Here is a 26539-nt window from a genome sequence, read left to right on the forward strand (position 1 = left end):
GTCTGTGGTGGGTTAGGCGGTGTGTTGACAGCAGGGATGGTCGTGCAGGGCGCTCAGTCAGAATGGCAAAAAGATATGACTGGCCCTTATGCACCTGAATGTAAAACAGAAGAAAAGGTTCTCAATCACCTAGCTGACTTTAACAATAAGGTTAATTCCTAAGGAGGGGTTAAAAGGATGTTCAATTTGAAAACATTTGGAGCCCATGCTGATCTTTAGAATGACTAATTTATTCAAAATGTAACTTTGTGAAAAGTTGCCATATTGTGGCGTAAACAAAAAAATGTCTCGTTTTTAGAATTATGAACAATCATTTTGGTCCCCTGTAAATATGGGAGAAATGTTTCTCTTCTTCTCAGATCTCTGTATACTCTGTATGATTTGTAAACGGAATCCTCACACTCAAATTGTAAAAGTCACAGAAGTGAAATTAATATGATATGTCAATAAAAAACTGTAATATTACCATATGTATTAATACTATTACTTTTTAGATGCTTGAGTAGTAATTACTTTTACAATATATTATATTATCATGGTGTAGACAATGTACACTAAAAATATAGGTCTGAAAGTAGCTAACTTGAGTGACCTTCGCCCATTATATAGTATGAAGCGATTACAGATGGGACATTTCACTAGTCACGTCACAAACCCCAGGTTATCCTTCCAATCATCCTTGATTACTTCTGTCAAACAGGCAGTGTTGCAATTTTATGAAGTCAGTATCCTGTAATTGAAGTAGGAGGGGACAGCAAAAGAGAATAAACTGTGAAGAACTGGTGGACCCATATCTTGGGAGGACAGCCACGGCAGGACCTCACAGCCTGGAGGAACGCAATGGAGGAACAGTCGCAAGCACATGACAAGGCTACAGTGGCTGAAGCTCCACTTCCACCTTACAGTGGCATCCAACAGAATCCAAATGCTGGATATTATCATCCTCACATGGGCTTTCCTAACCAACAAGCCTACTATCAACCAGGTCCAGGGAGTTCCTTACCAAGTGGCTATGGTCCGCCGTATGCTCAGGAGCAACAGCCTCATGTCATGACGCAGCCAGTGATTCATGTGGTCCAGACACCCCTTGTCAATCCAGTGCCGGATTACCTGGGATATTCAATTTTTACCATGTTGTGCTGCTGCCTGCCGGTGGGCATTGCTGCTCTTGTCTTTTCCATCTCTGTGAGTATAAGTCTCCACCAGTTTTACTGTGGTTTCAATATATGTTATATGTACTTCTAATGCTATAATTTCAGGCTAAACCAAAAGTAGAATTATTCTGAAGTTCATTTAACACACACCAGAGTCTTCAGTGAATGTAGTTTTTGCACAGACAAGATGAATGTCATGATGAGCTATGCCACCCCACTGTATGACAGGAGTTTGCTTTAGAACCATGATAACTATGACAAATATAATCACATCTAAAATTACATCTGTAATTCAAAATTAGTAATGGAATGATGCTTGGCCCTTATTTAATTATTAAGCAGACACTTTATTCAAACTCTGCATTTCACACCATTCCTGCCATATATCTTACTTTATAGTGCTGTAAAGCCTATTGAACTGTGGGGGCCAAATATAACATGTAGCGTAATTCCCTTATAAATAGTTCATTGCTTAGCTAGAAAAGCATTTTATTATGAAACGTTCAGGATATTCTCTGTTGGGTCAGACCATGTTCTCTAGCATCATTCTAGTCACGATAGCAACTCTCATGTTTCCTAATACTTTTTTGCACTTCTCACCATTGCTCACCATAAATCATTAAATATGGGAAATAGATTACAATTACATTATAAAGTTGTTGTTATCTATAATAAACACACATCAATTGCACATTATATTAACAAACAAAGTACAAGGTACAACGGTAGCTGGCAATTCAAGGTATTGAATCAGTACAGAACACTGATAAGGTACACAAATCATGGTAGTGAGTCAGGGGGCAGAGACAACACAAGCAATCCAAGATTATTGCAGTTGCAATAAATTCTGTTCACACCAATGTTTTATATCCAGACAAACTAAAATCTTTACTTTTTTTCAGACCCGTGAAGCTAATAATCAAGGGAATCTTATTCTGGCCCAGAGGAACTCACAAACAGCAGTGAAGCTAAACCATGCTGCTCTTGGAATTGGCATTGCCATCATTTCCTTATCTGTCACTTCTGTACTTCTTCTCCTATACGTATAGTTGTTCTCAATGTTATGTTTGCTGTGCCCAAATAAATTAGCAATGCATACCTTCTGCATACCCACAATCCATTGCAGCCAAAAACGCATCACTCAGAACAGTGTTGTAACACACAACAACACCTCCGTGACGCCCCAGGAGGAATACGAAAAAAATATCAAACAAGCATGTATACAGCCAGATGCTCTTGGAGGAACAGACATACAATCATTTCTATGACCATTGTTATATTTATCAAATTTCAACATGGCCGTACGATATGCAGAAGTCTCCCGGGAAGAGAAAGTGAGTGAATGAGACTGAAATAACTACATGGCCAGATGTCAAATGCTTGTTAATTTTTATTCATGTGCAGATTTTATTCTTGTGCATTCTGACTGCATTATTTAGTAAAAAAAGTTTTCTTTTATAACATTTTTAGCATATGACAAAGCAAAAGAACTACTAAATATTGAAAGAAGAAGTCCTGAAAAAAAGGACGAAGGTACAGCAGGTTTTATGACACTATTCCAGGTAAAACTCAGGCGACCTGGGTTCAAAAGGTTAATGAGCTTTGTTTATTGACTTATATAATTGTGAGATTATAGGTGGCGTCAGTGTTGCCAGACGTATGATAAGTATTGTATTTGTACAATAATTTTACCCTCTGTACAAGCAATAATTCCAAACATTTCATACAATACAATACATTAATAAAATTAATGTTATTAAAGTAATTTCATTAGCACAACACAGTCTTCATCTGTCTGCACTGATGGCCTTCTTGGCTTGTTTATGCCTCATGTGCCTTTACAGCCAATAAATGCATGATGTAACACAAACTATTATTTACTCCTCAAGCAGTCAGGTTTTGAATTTTCACTCAAATACCGGCGTGTGCGCTGCACTCTGACTGGAGCTTACTCTCATGGCTACAGTAGACTAAAGTAGACTACTTCAGTTGACTAAAGCGCTACTTAAAAATTGCGTTGTGAACCTGTAGATTATTGGCCTTTTTGGCTTGCTGTAGTGGAGGTAGAGGGGAGGGTCTTACCTGAGCTCATTGTTCCTGGCCTTATGTCATGTGCCTTTGGGTTGTTTGGAGTTTGTTCATTTTGTGTCCTTTTTCTGGCCTACTCGGGGCAAAAAGTACTAAATCATAACCAAATCTTTAAAAGAGTTACATTTACAGCATTTATCAGACGCCCTTATCCAGAGCGACTTACAATCAGTATTACAGGGACAGTCTCCCTGGAGCAATTTAGGGTTAAGTGTCTTGCTCAGGGACACAATGGTAGTAAGTGGGATTCGAACCCGGGTCTTCTGGTTCATGGGCGAGTGTGTTACCCACTATGCTACTACCACCCATAGAGTTCAACAAGACTCAAGAAATCTCATACAAACTCATCTCAAATAATGTAGAGGAACATTTCACAACGGGCCAAACTGATTAACACAAACCCACTTAAATAACCCAAATCTGACCTTACATGAAAAGACCTCCCAATCCAGTGTTGCCAGATCCTAAATGTTGAAGTATTGTATGAGCAGCTTAAAATGATTGTAATTTGAGAAAAATTATTGCACACACATAATTGCTCATAATACACTGTCTTATTTCCAGATATTATCTGTACATATAAAGTGAAGTGAAAGTGATGTGATTGTCATTGTGATACACTGCAGCACAGCACACGTTGACACATCGGAATGTGTTCTCTGCTTTTAACCATCACCCTTGGTGAGCAGTGGGCAGCCATGACAGGCGCCCGGGGAGCAGTGTGTGGGGACGGTGCTCTGCTCAGTGGCACCTCAGTGGCACCTTTGCGGATCAGGATTTGAACCCTCAACCTTCCGATTACGCATCTACTTCCTTGTCCTCTAGGCCACTACTACCCCATGTAGATGGAAATATAGATGATTTAAATGAAACTATATTGATTATTTCAGAAAATAAATATAATGTGTGAATCTAAATCAAATCTAAATATAATGTGTGAATCTAAATCAAATCTAAATATAATGTGTTGATCTAAATCAAATCTTGAGTGTTTATTGGCTACCACCGTTTGCAAGACTGAATGCCAGCAGGGCGGCCATCACAGTAGCTTTGTAGGTTAAACAATACATTTACATTTATATTTAGAGCATTTATCAGATGCCCTTATCCAGAGCGACTTACAATCAGTAGTTACAGGGACAGTCCCCCCCTGGAGCAACTTAGGGTTAAGTGTCTTGCTCAGGGACACAATGGTAGTAAGTGGGGTCTTCTGGTTCATAGGCGAGTGTGTTACCCACTAGACTACTACCACCCATTGTATGTGGGCTACAAACAATGAAAGAAACCGATGTAAATAAAAGCAATGACCACCATCATATTTAGCAATGGCAAATAAGAAAAAGATTCATCAAACGATGAAGAATGAAAAGATTCATTCTTTCTTCTGCTACAAACAAATGTTAAATATGTCTTGCATTGAATTCTTCAAAATGGCCTCCTTCTTAGTCTCCATAGTTTATCTTATGAATGCATTACTGTGACAATCATAGGTTCCGTGTGCCACTTACGTTTACTAAAGCAATAAGAAATGGATGAGAACAAAGTCTACAAGTCTACACATTTCTTTCCCTAATAAAATCACATGATGTGCTATTTTACCACAGTATAATATTAACACTGATTTCAACATCATCCATGTCAACTTCCCAAGAATCATCACCGAAATATAATTGGGGGTTTTGATGGATTGCGTGTGTGTGTCTTTCCTGCACTGGTCATTTTTTTGTTTCTTCTTGAGAAGAACAACACTGTGTAAGATTATGTATTTCACAAGTTCCCTCACAGTTCCAGTTTTTCACATTTGTTTTTATCTGCCCACTCCTTCTACATTAGAAGTCCGTGAACTAAACAAATCATTGTCAGCATGGGTGTTTTACACAGAACATAAAGGTGCTCTGCCAAGGGAGGCATAAGCAGGAAAGGTCACTGACCCAAAGTGAGTTGAACCCCTTGACAACTTCAGCCACTTCTTAGCTGGTGAATCAGTACCACATCAGCCAAATATACCATGGGGCACAGTGTGAATGTAAAATGAGAGTGCTGTGTACACTTGTTATTTTTGTAGCATGGCAGGTCACAAAATGTTTAAAAATTCCAGTGCGTCAGCAGTTGAAGGTCGCAGTAGCCTGACGTACACTGACTGTGTTTCACCACAAGAGAGCACTTGTGTCCCAATTTCGAGCCGTGCCAGGCACGGACATCTTGTTTTAACCCATAATGGTCATCTGATATCTACCACTCCCAGGCTTTTCCTGTAAGCCCGCCCAGCTCTTTGTGCGCAGTTGTGTAGGGGGAAAGCAAGAAATCAGAGTACTGGGAGACTGCTCTCTTAAAGGTTTTGAGAAGAATTTGAGATAGTCAGATCAGCCCAGTCAGAATTTCAAGATAAAAGATGGATGCCAGCAAGCAACCTGGTGCCTGGAGCTCAGACGAAAAATCAGGAATTCAGCCACCACCTTATCAAGACAATCCTCAACTTTATCCTCCTCCAGGTCCTTTGTACCAAGGAGGCTACTACCCACCTGGTCCTGGGATTTCACCACCAGGCGCCTATGGCCAGCCTTATCCACAGGGTCAAATCCCTGTTGGGCAGCAATCCACTGTCATGGTCCAGCCTACGGTATATGTGACCCGGACCCCACTTGCCAATCCCTTTCCAGATTACCTGGCATACTCCATTTTCACCATGATCTGCTGCTGCCTCCCTCTGGGCATCGCTGCGCTTGTCTACTCCATTTCAGTGAGTATTTTCATATTATGTGAAAAAATGCCTATGCTTTGTATATTTCATAAACAAAGCACTAAAAAGCATTAAAATCAAACATGGTAATAGTTTTTACAAAATCTGTTTAACATGCATTACTGGAAATGGCTGGTTGTGATTATTGAAAATATATCACACAGGTAACTGTGGGAGGCAAAACTCACAATAAAGTGAGACCTAAATGGTCACTTTTCCTTTGTATATGTGTATTCATAATGTACTCACCAGTAACACATGTTGCACACTATTCCAACTGCCATTAACTTGATTTTGGCAATCATATAAAGATATTCTCATAACATTAAAATATCTTATATATGTTATGGAAATGTAAGCTTCTGTTGCAAACCTCTATACAAATATAAATTGAGGACAAGCATTTCTAAAAGTTGGATCAATTGTTTCAGTTTAAGACCTTTGCATGAATATTGTTTTCATATTGGTGTTCAAAATGTTACATTGTGTTTTATACTACACAGTAAGTTTTTACTTTACACAGTGTTTTTTCACACATTGCACACCTTGATTTTTCCTTATTTTGTAATATGTAGCATGTGTTTTAGCACATACATGGTTAACTGGTTAACAAGTATTGGCGCCATGTTATAACAGTTAGTGAGCAGCAATGTAACCCTGCTTATTAGGCAATGCTTGCAATGGCAATTTCTTCATCTGAGAAATCAGGAAGTTGGACTTTAAAATTAACTGTCAACCTTTCCTAGCAGCCTGCATCTAGATCATTATAACCACATTATGGGCAAATGGCAAAGTGTAGTTTCAGGCCAGGCCTGTTACCAGAACACTCACATGGGACCAGGTCCACAAGGAACATTTTGGCTACATATTTGGAAGTCATTCTTGTAACTGAAGGGACTTTATTTGAGGAATTACACACAAGCCATGAGGATAAAACAGCAAAATGGAAAATTGCATAATTAATTTACCCTTCAAGCGATTCACAGTGCAATAGTTGGTAAGTGCAGGGCAGTGTAATGATAACCAATTAGTAAATGAATAGACATTGGAAAATAAATAAATGAAGCGATGTCACAGTTTGTTAGATGGCAGTTTTCTACAACAGGAAGCAATGACTGAAAAAACAGAGATACACACACCTGTGTGTACAGAACGAAGCAGCTATCAGGCATGAGAGAGACTCTCTAAAGCACACATACCCACACCCAACGGGTTTGCTTTAAGCCTTCTCGAGCAAATCATACATCACATTCTTTAACCTAAATTAACAGTGTGACTGGAAAGAAAGAAGAACAACTAAAAAGAAAAAGATAACAAATAATATATACACCTTAATAAATGTAACATATTAGTAGAAAGACTGCAAAAACAAATACTTTTACGAGCATTTGTTTGAGGGTGTTTAAGTGAACGCTGTGTGAAAGTGCAAGTTAAAGTGACATTTACATTGACGTAGTGGGGCTCAATAGTTCAGTAGCTGTGTGTGCTGTAGCAGGACTTCAGAAGACTGGTGGTTCAGGCCTGGATGCCTCACGGAGCTGCTGTACAGCAGGGCTGATAGCATCCAGACACCACACCGGATTTCCGGTGTACCAACCTAGGTTGCAACTACAAAAGCCACTGAGGAGCCACTGAGCAAAGCACTGTCCCCACACACTGCTCCCCGGGCGCCTGTCATGGCTGCCCACTGCTCACTCAGGGTGATGGGTTAAACACAGAGGACAAATTTCACTGTGTGCACCATGTGCTGTGCTGCTGTGTATCACAGGTGACAATCACTTCATTTTGAAAGTATATGACGCAAATTAATTTTCCCAAATCGTTTAGCCCTAAAACAAGAAACCAAATATATTGCACCGCCTCTTGGCTTGCTTCAGTACGGGTAATAAAAGTCTGGTAACATTGACAAAGGCTAAAAACAACATATATTTCGAAGGAAAAAATGACAAATAATAACAAATTACTTAAGATAAAATACAATTGTTATTGCACACAGACGCTTCTTGAAATACAGGCTTATACTGGGTTTGTTCATTTATTTCCGCTTATTTAAAAAATGTTTCACACAGGAGAGCATACCGGTTCTAAATTGTTCTGTGCACACTGTTGTATTTCACTTAGACATGTTAGATACACGCAATCATGCATACACACCAGAACTGACATCAGGTGGGTTTTTTACACATCAGATGAAGAAGGACAAATGTGCAAACAATATAAAGGAATAAACCACACACACAAGCTGAGTTCAGTGGCAATAGACAACCAAACCAAGAGGTCCAAAGGTTAGTCTACAAACAGGAAACAGAGGCGGTTGAGAATTCAATAGCATGGGAAAGTTGTTCTAATTTCAAGGTACAAGTAGGTCAGCAGTAAAAAAAAAAAGCACAGTAATTACAGGAAGAGAAGTCAGCTCGCTGAAGTTAATATATTGTAAACTGCTGTTTGTTGTCATGTACATTCTAAATGACATTATAGGTATAACATTATGTCCCTTCATCTTGATTACTTAAGTAGCTGTTAAATAAAAATGTTGAACAAATGTTATCTTACAAATAATGAGAGAATACAGAGTAAATCCAAGTAGGCATTGCATTATATATATTTGTTTTTAATGCTCCATTTGCCATGCCACATCAGTCTCTACATTTATCATTTTACCTGTTTTGTTTTTTTTTACTTAAATGTGCCACAAACCATAGTGGATCAGGAACTGAAGTGTGTATTGTCTGTGGCCTAGCTGGATCAGGAACTGCAGAGGGAGCTGAGAGTGCATCAGAAAAGGCAATAGCTGTGGTGTTGGGGGAGGAGCTGAGAATCTTGGTACTGGAAATGATGTAGGAGGTGAAGGCATGTGGAGTGCAAGTTCCAGGGCATGGCCCTGTCATTTCCCCTTTTTTCTTTCTGTGCTGGCTGATCCCACTTTCGGGTCAGACAATTGTTCACCAGCAATACTGGGGCGTGTCGGGGGAACAGCTCTACATGCCCAAACTTGGGGAATTCTCAAATTCTCATGAAGTGGATAAAAATGTCTGTAGCAGAATAGCTCCCGCCCATCCACTTCTCTGCCTGTAAAAACACCCCACTTCAGCAGCCAATCAGAGGAGGGGACGGACTTGGCACATTGCCATAGATGGTTATTGTCCTCCATGTTATGGCAGTGTCCAAGTTCCTTCGCTTATATAAATTAGGAGATGAAATAGCAAGTCAATGGGCAAGTCGAGCAAAACGACATTAACAGAATACAGCTGCTGGTGTGGCAAAACTGAAAACAAGGACATGACAGACGAAATAATCTCTTCAAATCAGGGAGGCACAAGACTGAGGACCGCTAGTGAGGGGGTTGCATTTAATCAGGAAGTCTGTTAGAATAACATCTGACTCATGCGTGCTTGCAGGCTTGTGTCACTTCTAAAGGATTGCAGCACCAGAACCAGCAGTTAGTGAAGTGAAAGTGAAGCGAAACACTGCAGCACAGCACACAGGGCACACAACTAAATCTAACCTCTGTATTTAACCATCACCCTGAGTGAGCAGTGGGCAGCCATGACAGGCGCCCGGGGAGCAGTGTGTGGGGACGGTGCTTTGCTCAGTGGCACCTCAGCGGCAACCTTGGCTGCTCGGGATTCGAACCGGCAACCTTCTGATTACGGGGCTGCTTCCTTAACCGCTAGGCCACCTGTGACAATTGTCTGTGTCTATACATCTTCATGTATAATAACAGTATTAAGCACCACAACATGTTTTTTGTTTGTTTGTTTTCATAGACCCGTGATGCCAATTTTCAAGGAGATCAACATCTGGCAGAGAAGAATTCAAAAACTGCACGAAATCTGAATCATGCTGGACTTGGCATTGGCTTGACTGTCGTCATCATCTATGTCATCTGTGCCGTTGTCTTAGCTTCCCGCTGAAACTCATCTCTACTACTCAAGACTTACAGAAACAGTTGAATGTTAAATGTTGCAAATATAACGGCAGTAAATTACCCTGTTAAAAATACCTCATAACAATTTTTATGCATGTTTATACAAATATTATTAACACAAACATAAACCATATATATCGTTTTGGACAGTAATGAGATGTATATGTAGGCTACTTTAAAATATACTCCGGCTATCTGGAAGCTCAATCAAATATTAATTAAATATATCTGTCAAGGTTCCATGCCATAGTTCTATTAAATTTAACTATTCGAATCTGGACAATGCATTTACTGCTTTGAGAAAATGTGCACAGTTAATCCACAATTTCTTAAGAATACAATTTAACTCTTCCTTTAGGTGAAATATCCTGGTTACACAAGTGTATTTGGTCACAAATATGAGACAAGTTTTTTGGTTTTCTTCAATAAATATTTTTGAGTTAAAGTGCATGTTTTCATTGTCTCTGTACACTGAACTTTACAAGGACCGAGTCCCTCACTAATTATAAGAACTGTCACCTCACCAAGTTAGCTGCAAACTTGGTGGCATTATTAGCATATCTAAACTCTTACCAGTGGAACCCATTTTTCACTGATGTTGGCTTTTGAGCCCGCGAAGGTTTTGTTCAAACGAATGAATCTTTTATATGAACGTACTGACCCAAATCACTTTCTCGAGTGATTTGTTCGTTTCTCAGTACAGTTGAGCTAATAGAAGCGCCGGGTGGCTGATGGCAGAATGAACAAATCACTCGGACACCTACACTCTCCTGAATCATTTTACTCTGAAGGCGGCCTGAAACCTTCTCTGTGGTTTCAACAGATTTAGTTTCCAGATAAACAAACCTAAAGGGTTATACTGGCTGTAATGAGAAGAGAGTGAGACTCACCAGCTGTAGCAGGCACTATGCAGTATTATTTATTAATCAATACAATAGAATAAAGTAGAAAATAAAATAGAATAAATGAAGAATAGGTCTAGTAAAAAGTAGTAAAAAAAGTAAGCAAGCTATAATGCAAGCTAATATTTATGTTCAAGGAGAACATAAGACACTGACTTCACTGTGTAGGGGTTATGGATTCTGCAAAAGTGCATTGTGCATAGCTGTGAGGAATCACCCACTGAGCCCAGTCTTCGTGTATAATAACAGTATTAAGCACCACAACATGTTTTTTGTTGGTTTGTTTTCATAGACCCGTGATGCCAATTTTCAAGGAGATTGTAAAAACGCACACATGAAGACCATGTGGTGTTGGAGAAGAGAATAGAGTGTGTAGAAAAAACTCTTTCTCCCTCCACACAGAGCACTGTATTTAACCACTCCAATTTGATGTTACCTGGCAGAAAGAGGCATGGCACAACAGAGGTTAAAAATGAACAGTTTCTAATTTATTAACACCGGTAAATAATTATTGTAGTTACATGTGAATATTGAATGTAAAAAGGTACCAAGGTTATAGAGAAAGTAAACATGAGAAGAAAGAGTAAAGAGGGAGAAGAGAAAGAGAAGGGAAGATAAAAGTCCCAGAAGCCTTCCGGCTTCTGAGGGAAAAAACCCCCTGAGCAAGATAGCTCAGAGGTCCCTTTTCCACATGTGTGCAGACATTTATACCCCTGGCCTACAGGAAGTTGTCACTGGCCTACAGGAAGTTGTCACTGGCCTACAGGAAGTTGTCACTGACCAATCAGAACCTGTTGTTTCTGATGTCACGCCCCCGGTGCCTCCCATTTGGTGAAGACAAAGAGGGTGGGCGGTCCTGACGGCTGATACTTCGCACGTTGACGTCGGACAAAAGACATGTAAAAACCGGGGTGTCGAATCTTCACCCACAACCGTCGACACAGGAATGTTACACTTCCCCCTGCAGACATCTGTTATGCAAGACAAAGCAGGCTCCCACGATGTCCATTCTTACAAGATCAACTTCTGGCAGAGAAGAATTCAAAAACTGCACGAAATCTGAATCATGCTGGACTTGGCATTGGCTTGACTGTCGTCATCATCTATGTCATCTGTGCCGTTGTCTTAGCTTCCCGCTGAAAGCAGGCACTATGCTGTAGTGGCACTATGCACACAGTGAAGTCTGTGTTTTATGTTCTCCTTGAACATAAATATTAGCTTGCATTATAGCTTGCTTACTTTTTTTTACTACTTTTTACTAGCCCTATTCTTCATTTATTCTATTTTATTTTCCACTTTATTCTATTGTATTGATTAATAAATAATACTGCATAGTGCCTGCTACAGCTGGTCTGTTGACTAGTCCAAATAAATAGCATACCATAGGAGAACATCACACTTAAAAACACTTAAAAACATCACACGTAAAATATCATGATTTCTAAACAAGTTTAATTTTACAAATGTACACAGGACAGACACAACACACGACACTCAGTTCAGGAAGTCGGATTTGCAGGCTCCTCACTCCAAGCACTGGATTGTTGAACAAATCTTTTGAATGAATCTAAGGATTCTAAAGATTCAGTACATCTAAAAGAACTGCCGTGCACATCACTACTTGGCACTCACAAAGAAAATGTAAGTTGGAGGTCCTTCTTTATATACACAAGTTTTGTTTTTCACAACACAATGCTCTGAAACCCTAATACCTTAATGCCTTTAACTCAAGACCGAAGCAACTGAATACACATCATCTTTCAACATGTAAATTGTTAACTGGAAAATCATGGAAAACATGGTTCCAATATCCAATATCGTGAATATGCTGTCAAATGTGCAGTAGTGCTATTGTCTTATCATAATATGTTTAAACATTCCTTTTGCATATACTTTTGTACAATGCATCATTTTTAGGAGCTTATGTTTCATTTTCTAAGAAAGGTGTGGTCCTGCTCTTTCAGAAAGTGAAAGCTATAAGGTCTCCTTTGCTTGCTTTCCTTTTATGTAGGTCTTAAGAGTTTCCCTAATAATGTCAAGTCAAGTAAACGTTATTTATAGAGCACTTTAACAGCTGTTCCACTGCACCAAAGTGATGTACAGGCATAAAAGGAAATACACATATACATAAGAACAACACAGTAAAATACATGGACAGGATTAAATAAATAAACAAATAAATAATGGAGATACTGAAGCAAATCAAATAAAAATGCATAATAGCATTAAACCTTTAAAAAATTAGGGAGGGCTGAAGAGAACAGTATAAAAACACATTAAGGGAAAACTTTAAAAGTCTGGGAAGGTTAAAGAGTACAGATGGGTTTTAAGCCTGGATTTAAAATCAGAGCTGGTTCCACAGGCAGGGCGCAGCAATTGCGAAGGCTCTGGCACCTTTCTGCTTAAGGCAAGATGGGGGATTTTGAAGAGGGCGTGGCTGCTCGATCATAAGGATCTAGGAGTTGGCTGAAAATGATCTGTTATGTAGGGTGGGGCCACTCCATTTCGGGTCTTATAACCGTCAATAAAATTTTAAACTGAATGTGTTGTCTGTTTTTAGTACCCATCAGCAAGCATGCTGCAAGCATGCTGGACCGGCTGCCATGATAACAGTGACTGCGGGAAAGCAAAATAGACAGCATTGTAATAAAAGCATGTACGGCCTTCTCAAAACCATTCAAATGTACAAGGGTTTAATTATAGTCTCAGATGATAAAAACTTGATTTGACTACAGAACTTATCTGATTGTCCATTTTAAAATCACTGTCCATGATTACACCCAGGTTCCGTACCAAAGACTTAACACAGTCCAATTTAGGGCAATAGTTGGTGGCATTGGGCTTAAAAATTAAAACTGTTTTTGCTTTCATTACATTTACATTTCATTTACATTTACAGCATTTACCAGACGCCCTTATCCAGAGTGACTTACAATCAGTAGTTACAGGGACAGTCCCCCTGGAGCAACAAAGGGTTAAGTGTCTTGCTCAGGGACACAATGGGATTTGAACCTGGGTCTTCTGGTTCATGGGCGAGTGTATTACCCACTAGGCTACTTCCACCCCTATCATTAAAATGAAAAACGTTCAAAGCCATCAATTCTTTGATGTCATCCAGGCAAGAGTCAAATAATGGTTTTAAAAAGCTGGTATGTGTCTGTTTAATGTATCTGAAGTCTATTTCCAAAATTCAGCCATGGTGCTGAATTGCAGCCACTTTTAGCCTGGCCCACAGTGAGATTTCCCCAAGACATGCCGTTTCGGTGAGTGTAGCTTTAAATGCTAATGAGGAGAAGAGACAATGTTTTAGGGAAGGGGTGTGAAATTTTCTGGGCGGGCAAAACAGGGGAAACAGGAGGTAACCTTTCCCCTTATGACAACATAAGGGGAGAAATTCAAGATCCGACCATCAGACTGGCCAAAGCACTCTTTTTATCTATTGCTATTTCTAGCCACTTTAGGGAAATGTTTAATAATTGAAACCAAAATTGCCTTAGGTGATGCCCACACACCTGCCAGGTTCTCCCAAAACCGAGCAGCCACTTCTAGGTTAATCAACGACGGGGTATTTCCCACTCGTGATGTGGTGAGTGACACATGGTGACGAGAACAGCGATGGGGGTTCTGCCAAATACCACCCTTCATCACCCCGGCTACTGATTAATCTCCTTTTCATCCTTTTCGAATGACATCATCTCACAGCTGGTGAAAGGTACATTATCAAACAACATCTCTTTATGGATTCCATGTCTTGCAAAGATTGATTTCATTATTTTTATCACAGTAAGAGCTGACTTATTACGTATATTTAACAATTTTGGATACTTTGGATACTATGAACCGGAAAACCCAGGTTCAAATCCCACTTACTAACATTGTGTCCCTGAGCAAGACACTTAACCCTAAATTGCTCCGGGGGGACTGTTGTAAGTCGCTCTGGATAAGGGTGTCTGATAAATGCTGTAAATGTAAATCTAAATGTATTGCGCATCCCCATCTCAACATCACCTCATTTGTCCACTTCGATCGGGAAACACGTCCCCCCAGTTGAACGTTATGGCTAGATTACCTGTCACCATCTCATCAGCTCCTGCTTCCCAAGTCACCCTTTCAGCTGTCCTGGAGTGGAGATGACACAAAATCACCACCACCGCATTTGTGGACTCCGGGGTGGCAGGAAACTTCATCGACCAAGCTTTCGTTCACCAACACAAGATCCCTACGGAACCCCTGGATTCTCCCTTGACCAGGGGCAGTGGTGGCCTAGCGGTTAAGGAAGTGACCCCGTAATCAGAAGGTTGCCGGTTCAAATCCCGATCCGCCCAGGTGCCACTGAGGTGCCACTGAGCAAAGCACCGTCCCCACACACTGCTCCCCGGGCGCCTCTCACGGCTGCCCACTGCTCACTCAGGGTTATGGGTTAAATGCAGAGGACAAATTTCACTGTGTGCACTGTGTGCTGTGCTGCTGTGTATCACATGTGACAATCACTTCACTTCACTTCACCTCCATGTTGGCTTCTGGTCCCATCACCCACCATACTATTCCCCTCTGGCTGCATCTCGATGCCCACACTGAACATCTCAGTTTCTTATATACCTCCATTGTCACATCACCTCTGCTCCAGGGCTTCCCCTGGCTGACCGTCCATGAACCCCATTTTACCTGGTCGGCCAGCGTGGTGTTAGAATGGGGAGCGGACTGTCTCCAGCCACAGCCTCCTACAGCCAATGATGTCATCCCTGCAACTTCACGACCTGCTCTTGAAACTGTCCCTTCCTGTTGCCATGACCTGGTCGCCGTCTTTAGTCCGTCCAAGGCCAACATCCACTGCACTGACCAGGCAACATGGCCATCGATGCACCTGAATGGCCAACCACTCTACCCTGGACATCTCTACTCACTCACCAAGTCTGAACACACGGCCATGGAGCAGTTTGTGGCAGACACACTTCACAATGGTACCATCCGTCCCTCCACATCAGGGTTCTTCTTTGTATCCAAGAAGACTGGGGGGTTAAGGCCCTGCATTGACTACCATTGACTATATAGATTACTATCAAGAACGCCCTCTCAGGTGCGACATACTTCACCACACTGGACCTCCACTCGGCATACAACCTCATTGGCATGCAGGAGGGCAAGGAGTGGAAAACTGCCTTCATCACTCCTACCAGCCACTTCGAATCTTGGACTTCGGAGCCCAAGAAGCTGGAAGCAGTGGCGTCGTGGCCCCGTCCCACGTTGTTGAAACTGTTGCAACGGTTTCTTGGGTTTGCGAATTTCTATCGTCGCTCCATCCATGGCTACAGTGCAGTCACTACGCCCCTCCCTGCTCTCACGAAGTCGTCTGCCTGACTCTTCCTCTTGACTCCTCATGACCCAGATCCAGCTCTTCTCTTCATCGTGAAGTGAAGTGATTGTCACATGTGATACACAGCAGCACAGCACACGGTGCACACAGTGAAATTTGTCCTCTGCATTTAACCCATCACCCTGAGTGAGCAGTGGGCAGCCATGACCAGCGCCCGGGGAGCAGTGTGTGGGGGGACAGTGCTTTGCTCAGTGGCACCTCAGTGGCACCTTGGCAGATCGGGATTCGAACCGGCAACCTTCTGATTACGGGGCCGCTTCCTTAACCGCTAGGCCACCACTGCCCAAGTGGATGTGTGGAAGTGGATGTGTCAGATATGGGTGCTGGTGCTCTCTTGTCTCAACCCGGTCCGGATCAGAAACTGCACCCGTGCTGCTTTTTTTCATGTAAGCTCACTCTGATGCAGCAGCGTAACGGGGTACCGTGAACTGCTGGCAGTCAAGTGGGCGCTCAAGGAGTGGCGGCACTGGTAACAGGGCTGTGACACCCCCTTTCTGGTCTGGAATAATCATCAGAAACTTATCACCATCCATCAGTCCGATCAATTAAACCCTCGTCAAGCGAGGTGGGAATAGTGGATGCTCTCTCTCAACAACATGCCCCTGAAACCAATTTACCTGATCCAGCCCCCATCCTCCCTGCCAGACGCATTGTAGGTCCGCTCCGGTGGTCTCTGGTGACCCAGGCCATCCAACATCCCACCTGATCGCCTGTACGTTCCCGAGACCTGCTGTTCTGCTGTCCTCCACTGGGGTCACTCCTGTGTCCTCTCCGGAAATCCAGGACGCCAACAGACCATGTCCTTCATTCGCCGGGTGTTCTGGTGGATATTATTGGCTAAAGACGTACATGCCCACATCAACGCTTGGGACAATATCTGCAGTGCTTTGCATCAAACCATCAATGCACCTGGCCAATAACCTGCAGGTCTCTTCTGCCACTGGACTCAGTCTATTCGAGACCTGCTATGGCTATAAACCTGACATCTTCACCAGATGCCTGCAGGGGGGCCTCGGGTGGCCCGTCAAAGTGCGGTCTGCCCTCCTCACCACTCCACTCAAGATCTCCATCGGACAAAGTCACACAATCTGTCTCCTCGCTTCACCGGGCCATTCCAGATCCTCAGCCGGCTCAAGCCCTTCTACACGTATACATGTTATATCGTCTCTTTCATACAAATGTCAACATCCGTGGATGTTGCGGCCTTCGCCAGTACATGTTCGTATATCAAAGCAGTGGACATTCTCTGGGGTTATTCAATTCCTCCTACTACGCGTTATTGTCATGACAAAACTCTTTTCAGAGAAAAGAGGTTTTGTTTGGACGGGGCCTAAAAGCTTCATAATAATAATAAATATTATTCAATTCACAATTTTTCTAAGAGTCATGGAGGGTAGAACATCAGCCAGTACCTTCACAAGTGTCTCGACACACCAAAAAGCCTAATCATTGCCCATTATTGATATAACAATGGGATTCAGCTTCCTCTCACTGTTCTGACAAAAATTAAAGGACAAATTTTATTATACACAGACTTGACTGACCCCAGAAACTCATCTGCAGACATCACAAGAGGGAGGAAGTGGCAGAATTAAGGAAACCCACCTGACACTATTTGGAAGCACATTGGGACATATGGGCACTCATTTAGATTACACACTGAATTTAAAAACACATTTATGAAGCACATTACAGATTTAACATCATCAACAGCATTTTAAAAATGAATTTCAATAGCTGGAATGCCTTATTTTTTGTATTTGAACTTGCTCTTGTTGTGACCGATAACACAAATTACATGATAAGAGGAGTGGGTTTCGTGTATAGTACAGGCTAGTATTTACACATACTGACAAGGCCTTCAGAAAAGAGAAGGTAAAGGTCATAGTCACCTCAAGTCCAACTAAATATGTATAAAATTAAAACAGAATGGTACTTTTACAGGCAGTATGAGACATCAATTTAAATAGTTTAGAGTTTAAAAATGTGTTTCCTTGAGAGTTCTTCAATAAAGAACAAATTAGTTAGCAAAGATAGACAAAGGGAAGCCCAATTGAGTGATGGTCATTTGGGCCATTTTTTAAAATAAAAATGTAATTATGCTACTGTGGAACATTCTTGTTTTGTTGTCCTCTAATGTTTTTGAACAGATGAGATTTAATGTTATGCAGTTGTTTAAACATTTTAACAAGATTTTACACATCTTAAAATCTCCTTTTAGTGAGAGTTGGCATAAGCTTAACTGCAGTTGACATTGGTAATGACATTAATGTTTTACTATAATTTCATTCCCCACAAAGTTAATCAAGGCACAGGAACGTGCAGACTTCATCTTTGAGTAAACATATTTTGTGTTCATAATGATAACGCAGGTGAAGTATAGTGGTAATGTACGTTTGCCTTTGATAGATGTTGAGGAATTGTGTGTATTCCTAAAACAGGGGTGACATTGCCAGTCTTGGGCGGGATTATTAGTGCCACACTTCATACAGCTATATAATCCTTTTCATGATAGCTAATCACTCTCTGTGGAGTGAAAGTACTCACTTAAAAGGACAATACTGCAGAGGAATACACAAAATTTCAAGATTTTGCCAGGAAAAAATATCGGAGTTTGGACCACAATTGATTTGGACTGTGACTCAGTGACGAGGGCTGACACCATGAGTAAACAGGTAAACATTTTTTTTTCAAATTGGACAAACTCTACAAGAACCACTACAGTATATAAATTAGATACATTCTTTACATCTGCTTAAGTATTGTAAAAAAGGGAAAACAAATGGTCCGTTTGCAGGACTCGTATGATATGTTTGTGGAGATGGACAAGATGGATGGAGAGATGGATGTCAAAATCAAGAAGAAAAAGAAAACAAAGAAAAAGGAGAAACTAGAGCAAATGAAGAAAGAAATGGACATTGTGAGTGTACAAAGTATTAAATGTTTTTTGAGTCACTAAAACGTACTGTGAAAAAGTGCATCGACTCTAATAACAACTCTTGAACAGGATGACCATGAAATCAGCTTGGAGGATTTAGAAATGCGATACACAACTAGTATTACAAAGGTAACTACACTAATTAGTACACTAAAATAATTCATATTATATGCAGATGATAATACAATAAAAAATCATTCATCAGTTAAATTCAATCTTTTTGGGGGATGCCATGTATACTTAATGTCTTTTGATGTCTTCTGTTTCCCATGATGTTGTAGGGACTGACCAGTGCCTTTGCTCAAGAAGTCCTAGAGCGGGATGGTCCCAACGAACTCAAACCACCCAAGGGCACCCCAGAGTATGTGAAATTTGCACGTCAGCTTGCAGGAGGACTTCAGTGCCTTATGTGGGTGGCAGCTGTTATCTGCTTCATTGCCTTTGGCATTGAGTGTGCCAAGGGGGAATTCGACAGTTATGATGATGTGAGAAACACTCTCCATGTTGAATTTTGTAATGTTATCAGTCCCTCGTGAATGCTGATTCTCTATGCTGATTTTCTTGTCTGTGCAGCTGTATTTGGCCATTACCCTGATCGCCGTGGTTGTGGTAACTGGATGCTTTGGATACTATCAGGAGTTTAAGAGTACAAATATTATTGCCAGTTTCAAAAATCTGGTACCACAGGTGAGACTTTAGAAACTTTGCAAATGGTAATACTCTTAAAACTCTTGACGAATTCAAGCTTGACTTCATGATTGCATAGATTCCACAGCCCAGCTGCTGCCATACCGGACAGATTGTGTTCAACACCTAAGAGGCCTTTATCATTGTCTGACCACAGACAGATTGTTCAGTTGTTGTTCATCAAAACTAAAACAACACAAATGTCATGGCTGTACACTACCTCTATTCAACGGCTTTTTTGGTTATAAATCTACTTATTACTAATAGTGCAGTGAGTGTGCACAGCCTCAGCCTGTATGTCAACACCTTTAAAGTGTATGTGTAACTACCCGTTTAGCAAAGTGGCAAGAATGCTTTGCTGTTCTTGTTTTCCCAGCAAGCTGTAGTAATCCGAGACGGACAGAAGAATCAGATTAATGCCAATTTGTTAGTGGTGGGTGACCTTGTTGAGATCAAGGGTGGTGACCGTGTCCCTGCTGACATTCGTATAATAACCGCACAGGGCTGCAAGGTGGGTCACAAAACAGCATGCCTGTGTCCTTTTCACACATTACACACTGGCACCATGTCTGAGAATGAATATAGAATAAACTACATAAACATTGGAGGACATCATTGAGCTACATTGTTCTCAATCTTTTTTTCCAGGTAGATAACTCTTCACTTACAGGAGAGTCTGAGCCTCAAACTAGGAGTCCAGAGTGCACACATGAAAATCCCCTCGAAACCCGAAACATTGCTTTCTTCTCCACCACGTGTCTTGAAGGTCAAATATTGCAGATTCTCATAGCCAAATATTTTCACATTGTAGTCTGGCTTCCTTAAAATTCATTTCTTTTGATAAAGTGTGGAAGTGAACATGTATCATTAGCATGAAGTTTATTTTTATTGATGTGCATTGCATTATTGGGTTAAAATTGTATAAAAATTGTATTCTTCCTTTAATTTCTCCCCTTTTCCAGGAGTAGCCACTGGAGTGATTATTAACACCGGTGACCGCACCATCATTGGACGCATTGCCAGCTTAGCATCAGGGGTGGGCAATGAGAAAACACCAATAGCCATAGAGATTGAGCATTTTGTAGACATCATTGCTGGCCTTGCTATATTTTTTGGCTTCACATTCTTTGTGGTGGCCATGTTTATTGGCTATGCCTTCTTGGAAGCTATGATCTTCTTCATGGCCATTGTGGTGGCCTACGTCCCTGAGGGGCTGCTTGCTACTGTCACTGTAAGTACTCGGACACAAGCACAGGAGCAAAATGAACCTTTTATATAATCTTTTACGTGCAGCAATTACTTCTATTTTAACATTTTATTATTATTACAGGTCTGCCTTTCTCTCACAGCCAAGCGTCTAGCCCGGAAAAACTGTGTGGTCAAAAACCTAGAGGCTGTGGAGACTCTGGGGTCTACATCGGTTATCTGTTCAGACAAAACAGGAACACTGACACAGAACAGAATGACTGTGGCACATTTGTGGTTCGACAACATGATTCATGCTGCTGACACCACAGAGGACCAGTCCGGTAAGGGAGGTGAAATGGGAAAATGCCTAGCTGATAAGGAAGCACACTACACACTTCTTAAATGAACAGAACCGTGTGTGTGTGTGTGTGTGTGTGTGTGTGTGTAAGTCAGAGTGTAATGAGTTCTGCGACTTTTACACAGGTCAAAGTTTTGACCAGTCGTCAGAGACATGGAGAGCTTTAGCAAGAGTAGCTGGCCTTTGCAATCGAGCAATTTTCAGGCCCAACCAGGAGACTGTGCCGATCCCTAAGGTGAGGCTCATATGCAGTACAAACATCTTAACAAAACCTACACATGCACAACACAGAAAAAAAGGGAAATATTTACTTAACAAATGTCTACCCCAGAGGATTGTGGTGGGAGACGCCTCAGAAACAGCCCTGCTGAAGTTCACTGAGCTGACTGTCGGCAACATAATCGAGTACAGAGGTCGCTTCCGGAAGGTCTGCGAATTGCCATTCAACTCCACCAACAAGTTCCAGGTATGCGGAATGAATTCCTCCAGAGATGGCAGATTATTTCAACAGGAATGTCTGCATTAATGACTAGAATATGTGAAATATTTTCGTCTTCAGACACTGATCATGTAAAACTTTTTACACCACAACACAAGAAATTAAATGGCCCATTATTTTATATATGTCACATAGGGTGACAAAAGAAATTTAAAATAGGGGGGGGGGGGGATCTTTCAGTCTGGGACAACAAAGCAGTTCCCAAAACTGCCTCTATAAACCCAACACTACGCCAAATGTGAAAATAAAAGGTAACATTCATAGCAAATCATTTACTTCATGCATGCTGCCACCCCCGTGCGAGTTTTATACTCGACGGCCAGATATGAAAGAATGCTTCTACGTTATCATGAGCGTTATCAAATGTTTAAACTTTTTTTTTTTCGATTTTCGAAGATCAGTCTGACGCGCACGTGCTGGCCAGACCTCGGTCGCGCGCCCCGTTTTCCTCTTTCACGTTTGCACACGCGTGACCGTGACTCCGTGTGCGTGGGCTGAGCGGGCGGCTACGGGAAGTTCGGTGACGTCCGGTGAATGGTTACGAGCAAGCTTCCGCAGCGGGATGCGTGCTATTTACCCACCGCCACAACAGTATGACCGCCACAACAGCCCTGACATGTCCAGGCATGGATTCCACAGACCTCTGCTCTGGTATCTGGCAGCGTTGGGGTGGAAAAGCTGGGGACGCGGCCCGGCATCCAAGCGCAGATCGTCGCCACGTTAACAACATAACCAATGCTCAGTAGTCATGATGTTATGCGTAAATATAATAATACCGTTCTAAAGGGCTTCCTGGCCACCATCCCTGAAAATAAAAACAGACCATCTCCTCTCCTACACTTAAAGATCCCTGAAACATTTTCATTTAACACTGGTGACACAGCCGTCGTGTTTTGTGAAGTTATAACACGCTGCTGGGGAGGAACGCTTGGTTGTCGAGTCACCTGCGGGTCTCTGTCTCCCCCTGTCGGCGAACAGCTGTCGGTGCACGAACTGGAGGACCCGCTGGACCTGCGCTACCTGCTGGTGATGAAGGGGGCGCCAGAGAGGATCCTGGAGCGCTGCTCCACCATTCTGATAAAGGGGCAGGAGCTTCCACTGGACGAGCAGTGGAAGGAAGCTTTCCAGACCGCCTACATGGATCTGGGAGGCCTGGGCGAGAGAGTCCTGGGTAGGGTTTTCTGCTGTGATCTAGACCATAGCTTTAAACTAGCTATGTATAGTGCCTCAGTCCAAATATTGAAATATTGATTTCATTGTAATGTGCCAATATAAATGGCTTTAGAAGGTGTGCCTCTTAATTTCCCTCCTGGATTTCCTCCACTGGCCATACACCCCTGGTTGGACAGTAAGGGAACCAACTGTAAATGGTTAGATAAAACATGTTGTACTCTGTTCATTGCATGCAAAAGACTAAAATATCTTTCCTCAGGCTTTTGTCACATATATCTGAATGAGAAGGAGTATCCTCGAGGTTATAACTTTGATCCTGACGACATGAACTTCCCCACCTCGGGTCTGTGTTTTGCTGGTCTGATATCGATGATTGATCCTCCTCGTGCTACTGTGCCTGATGCTGTCATGAAGTGTCGCACAGCTGGCATTCGGGTATGAGGGCCAGAGTCTTGTCTTGTGTAGCCTGTTCTCAGTTACTTATCAATAAATCCATAACCCAACCGGTTTTATCTTTAGGTTGTTATGGTAACAGGCGACCATCCAATCACAGCAAAAGCAATTGCAGCAAATGTAGGTATTATTTCTGAGGGCAGTGAGACGGTTGAGGACATTGCCAATCGATTGCGAATCCCCGTGGAACAGGTCAAAAAGAGGTGACCAAATGTAGCCGTGAAACTGGAGCATTTTTCCAAAAAATACACCAATGGACAAAATGAACATTGTTTACTATCATTCTGATCTCTTTCATAAGTGATGCCCGTGCGTGTGTGATTAATGGTGGACAGCTGAAGGACATGACCAGCGATGAACTGGATGAGGCCCTCCGGAACCATCCAGAGATGGTGTTCGCCCGTACCTCCCCCCAGCAGAAACTGATTATTGTGGAGAGCTGTCAGCGCCTGGTGAGGCTCAGACAAGAAACAGAGCACATGAGCTGCAGCATTACTGTTGTGACCAGAATTAAGGCGTTCTCTGGTTTTTACACAAAATACCTTGAGTAACTGTTCATTTTTTAAGTGCTCATTGATCATGATGTGCATAGATAATTTGTGGTATTTTTTCTTTTACAATATGTTGTGTGAAGGCCGTAGTTATTATGTTCTTTAAATGTAAAAGTGATCAAATTAGCTTCTCATCCCCTAACCCAGGGCTCCATTGTGGCTGTGACGGGTGACGGAGTGAATGACTCTCCAGCCCTGAAAAAGGCCGACATTGGCATTGCCATGGGCATTGCTGGCTCTGATGCTGCTAAGAATGCGGCTGACATGATCCTGCTAGATGACAATTTTGCATCTATTGTGACTGGAGTGGAGCAAGGTGGGAAGAATGTGTGTTGAGTGTGATGATATGTGGCTTATTCAAAATTAACCTTCACCCTAAATATCCTCAGTATAGTAAAATTCTAGTGTGATCCGCAGGGCGCTTGATCTTTGATAACCTAAAGAAGTCCATTGCCTACACTTTGACAAAGAACATTCCGGAGCTGACACCCTACCTCATCTACATCACTGTCAGTGTCCCCCTGCCCCTGGGTTGCATTACCATTCTGTTCATTGAGCTGGCCACAGATATTGTGAGTGTAACAGTAAATATTTTTATTCATATTTTTTTTGTTTAAGCAAATCTTTTGTTTAAGCATCTCCAATTTGACCCATTTTCCCTCTCCCCTCTACAAAAGTTCCCCTCTGTATCTTTGGCCTATGAAAAGGCAGAGAGTGACATCATGCATATAAAGCCAAGGAACCCACGGAGGCATAGACTGGTCAATGAAGCTCTGGCTGTCTACTCATATTTTCAGATTGGTTAGCAGATCTTTGCGTAATTCATGATATTACTTTTATAATTGCATACTTTGAAATATTTCTGAATTATTTCTGTCCAGGTGCCATCCAGTCATTTGCTGGCTTCACAGATTATTTCGCAGCTCAGGCACAGGAGGGTTGGTTCCCTCTACTGTGTGTGGGGCTAAGGTCACAGTGGGAAGATGATCACCTTCAAGACCTTCAGGACAGCTATGGACAGGAGTGGGTTAGTTTGACATAACTGGGTTGTGATCTGACCAGTGAAATATCTTAGGGATATCTTCTTAGCCTGTTTTCAGGTTCAGTTCAGGGTCACAACGAAGCTAAAACAGGGACTGTTAATTTTTTCAGACAACCCACCGAAAGGCTTAACTAAGTATCACAATCACCAGCACAGAACCACCATGCACACCTTTCTTTCAGACATTCAGTCAGCGGCTGTACCAGGAGTACACATGCTACACCGTCTTCTTCGTCAGCATTGAGATCTGCCAAATTGCTGATGTCTTGATTAGGAAAACACGTCGTCTTTCTGTGTTCCAGCAAGGCTTCTTACGGTCAGGACATTTTACTAATATCTTTAAATAAGACAAAATGTTTGTGTGACATTGTAGTAAATGTTTTAACAGCTAAACCATACTGCAAATGTTTTTCTCATTTGAGTTTTAGTTACATTTGCATTTGTCTGCTTGCAGAAACCGGGTACTGGTGTCTGCCATAGTCTTCCAGCTATGTCTTGGTAACCTGTTGTGCTACTGCCCAGGAATGCCTAACATCTTCAACTTCATGCCAATTAGGTAAATAACCAGTTTTTTTAATTCATGTTTATTAGGCTTCAAATGCTAGTCATTATTTCATTATTTTTACACTGTAATGTTTCATGGTGTTGCAGAGTCCAGTGGTGGTTTGTTCCAGTGCCATATGGAATTCTCATTTTTGTCTATGACGAGATTAGGAAACTGGGGGTCAGACGACATCCAGGAAGTAAGTGCACCTGACTCACCTTTTTAAGGATAATTGAAAGAGATTTATTCTAATGTTACTCAAGTATCTTTCTTCTCAAAAAGGCTGGTGGGACCAGGAGTTGTATTACTGAAAGGCACTTCACAAATGAACAACACTCAAAGACTATCATACAAAACCAAACCAGCAGTGGATCAGGAATTCTATAAAACACCACTCCTAGGAGGGCAACAGACATTTGAAATGCAGTGATTAAACTGAAGTATTTGTCTTCTGAAATTAGTAAGTCTGAATTCAATATTGATTATAATATTTTAAGAGGCCTTTTTATATTTTCTAATATAAAGAAATACGTATCCAGAATATTGATTGTTAATTATAAAGCAGTCACATGTTATAACAATTTCTGGACATATTAATAAAACAAAAAGGCCTAAAAAACTAATTAAACATACAGGCCTAACTGGTACCTTTCCTTCGTCAACTTTGTTAATATTTTGCATGTTGGAAATATTATTTATATATGAATACAGCACTAAATGGATTAATTCACTAGAATTACTGTATATGTTGTATTGAGCGCTAACTAGAACAGCAAAATAAAAATATGAGTCTCCTGCCATTCTACAATTTTGATTCATGTAATAAAGGTGTGAAAAGTAAGCCTTGAGAATAAATTCTACATGTCAACAATTAACAAACTATGGATTAATGTCAGAATTTTTTGATTGTGTGACTAATC

At 41.5% G+C, this 26539-nt stretch overlaps 2 protein-coding genes and 1 long non-coding RNA gene across 3 annotated transcripts in view; 2 read left to right on the plus strand and 1 right to left on the minus strand.

Moving 5' to 3' along the window:
- Window positions 1–26539, minus strand: part of LOC114789809 (uncharacterized) — a 27083-nt gene continuing 544 nt past the window's right edge. The window contains exons 2-3 of the long non-coding RNA XR_003749731.1: window positions 3237–3315; window positions 1–94 (exon numbers count right to left, since the gene is read on the minus strand). This is a non-coding gene — a long non-coding RNA (uncharacterized LOC114789809). The remainder of the gene's footprint in view (window positions 95–3236; window positions 3316–26539) is intronic.
- LOC114789807 (dispanin subfamily A member 2b-like) lies at window positions 5495–10184 on the plus strand. The gene is made up of 2 exons (XM_028979209.1): window positions 5495–5982; window positions 9750–10184. The coding sequence occupies exons 1-2, from the start codon at window positions 5635–5637 to the stop codon at window positions 9894–9896; spliced, it is 495 nt and encodes a 164-aa protein (XP_028835042.1). The 5' UTR covers window positions 5495–5634; the 3' UTR covers window positions 9897–10184.
- On the plus strand, window positions 18576–26115 carry LOC114789808 (potassium-transporting ATPase alpha chain 1). Its single transcript, XM_028979210.1, has 22 exons — window positions 18576–19106; window positions 19194–19253; window positions 19406–19609; window positions 19698–19811; window positions 20188–20322; window positions 20460–20577; window positions 20774–21042; window positions 21142–21340; window positions 21483–21592; window positions 21689–21823; window positions 22835–23027; window positions 23289–23464; window positions 23549–23685; window positions 23784–23934; window positions 24181–24349; window positions 24451–24605; window positions 24711–24834; window positions 24915–25060; window positions 25258–25391; window positions 25530–25631; window positions 25727–25818; window positions 25902–26115. Exons 1-22 carry the CDS (start codon window positions 18969–18971, stop codon window positions 25928–25930), a joined length of 3090 nt encoding a protein of 1029 aa, XP_028835043.1. The 5' UTR covers window positions 18576–18968; the 3' UTR covers window positions 25931–26115.

This window comes from Denticeps clupeoides, chromosome 5, assembly GCF_900700375.1.
Source record: "Denticeps clupeoides chromosome 5, fDenClu1.1, whole genome shotgun sequence".
NCBI classification, from domain to species: Eukaryota; Metazoa; Chordata; class Actinopteri; order Clupeiformes; family Denticipitidae; genus Denticeps; species Denticeps clupeoides.

What these genes read in the sequence shown, in the direction of transcription:
- LOC114789807 (XM_028979209.1), top strand. Translation starts at nt 5,635, where the DNA reads ATGGATGCCAGCAAGCAACCTGGTGCCTGGAGCTCAGACGAAAAATCA. An exon ending in CGCTTGTCTACTCCATTTCA is followed by an intron (nt 5,983 to 9,749) that starts GTGAGTATTTTC and finishes TTGTTTTCATAG; the next exon opens with ACCCGTGATGCCAATTTTCA.
- LOC114789808 (XM_028979210.1), top strand. Translation starts at nt 18,969, where the DNA reads ATGGTCCGTTTGCAGGACTCGTATGATATGTTTGTGGAGATGGACAAG. An exon ending in CTCCACCACGTGTCTTGAAG is followed by an intron (nt 20,578 to 20,773) that starts GTCAAATATTGC and finishes CCCCTTTTCCAG; the next exon opens with GAGTAGCCACTGGAGTGATT. An exon ending in ACTCCACCAACAAGTTCCAG is followed by an intron (nt 21,824 to 22,834) that starts GTATGCGGAATG and finishes GTCGGCGAACAG; the next exon opens with CTGTCGGTGCACGAACTGGA.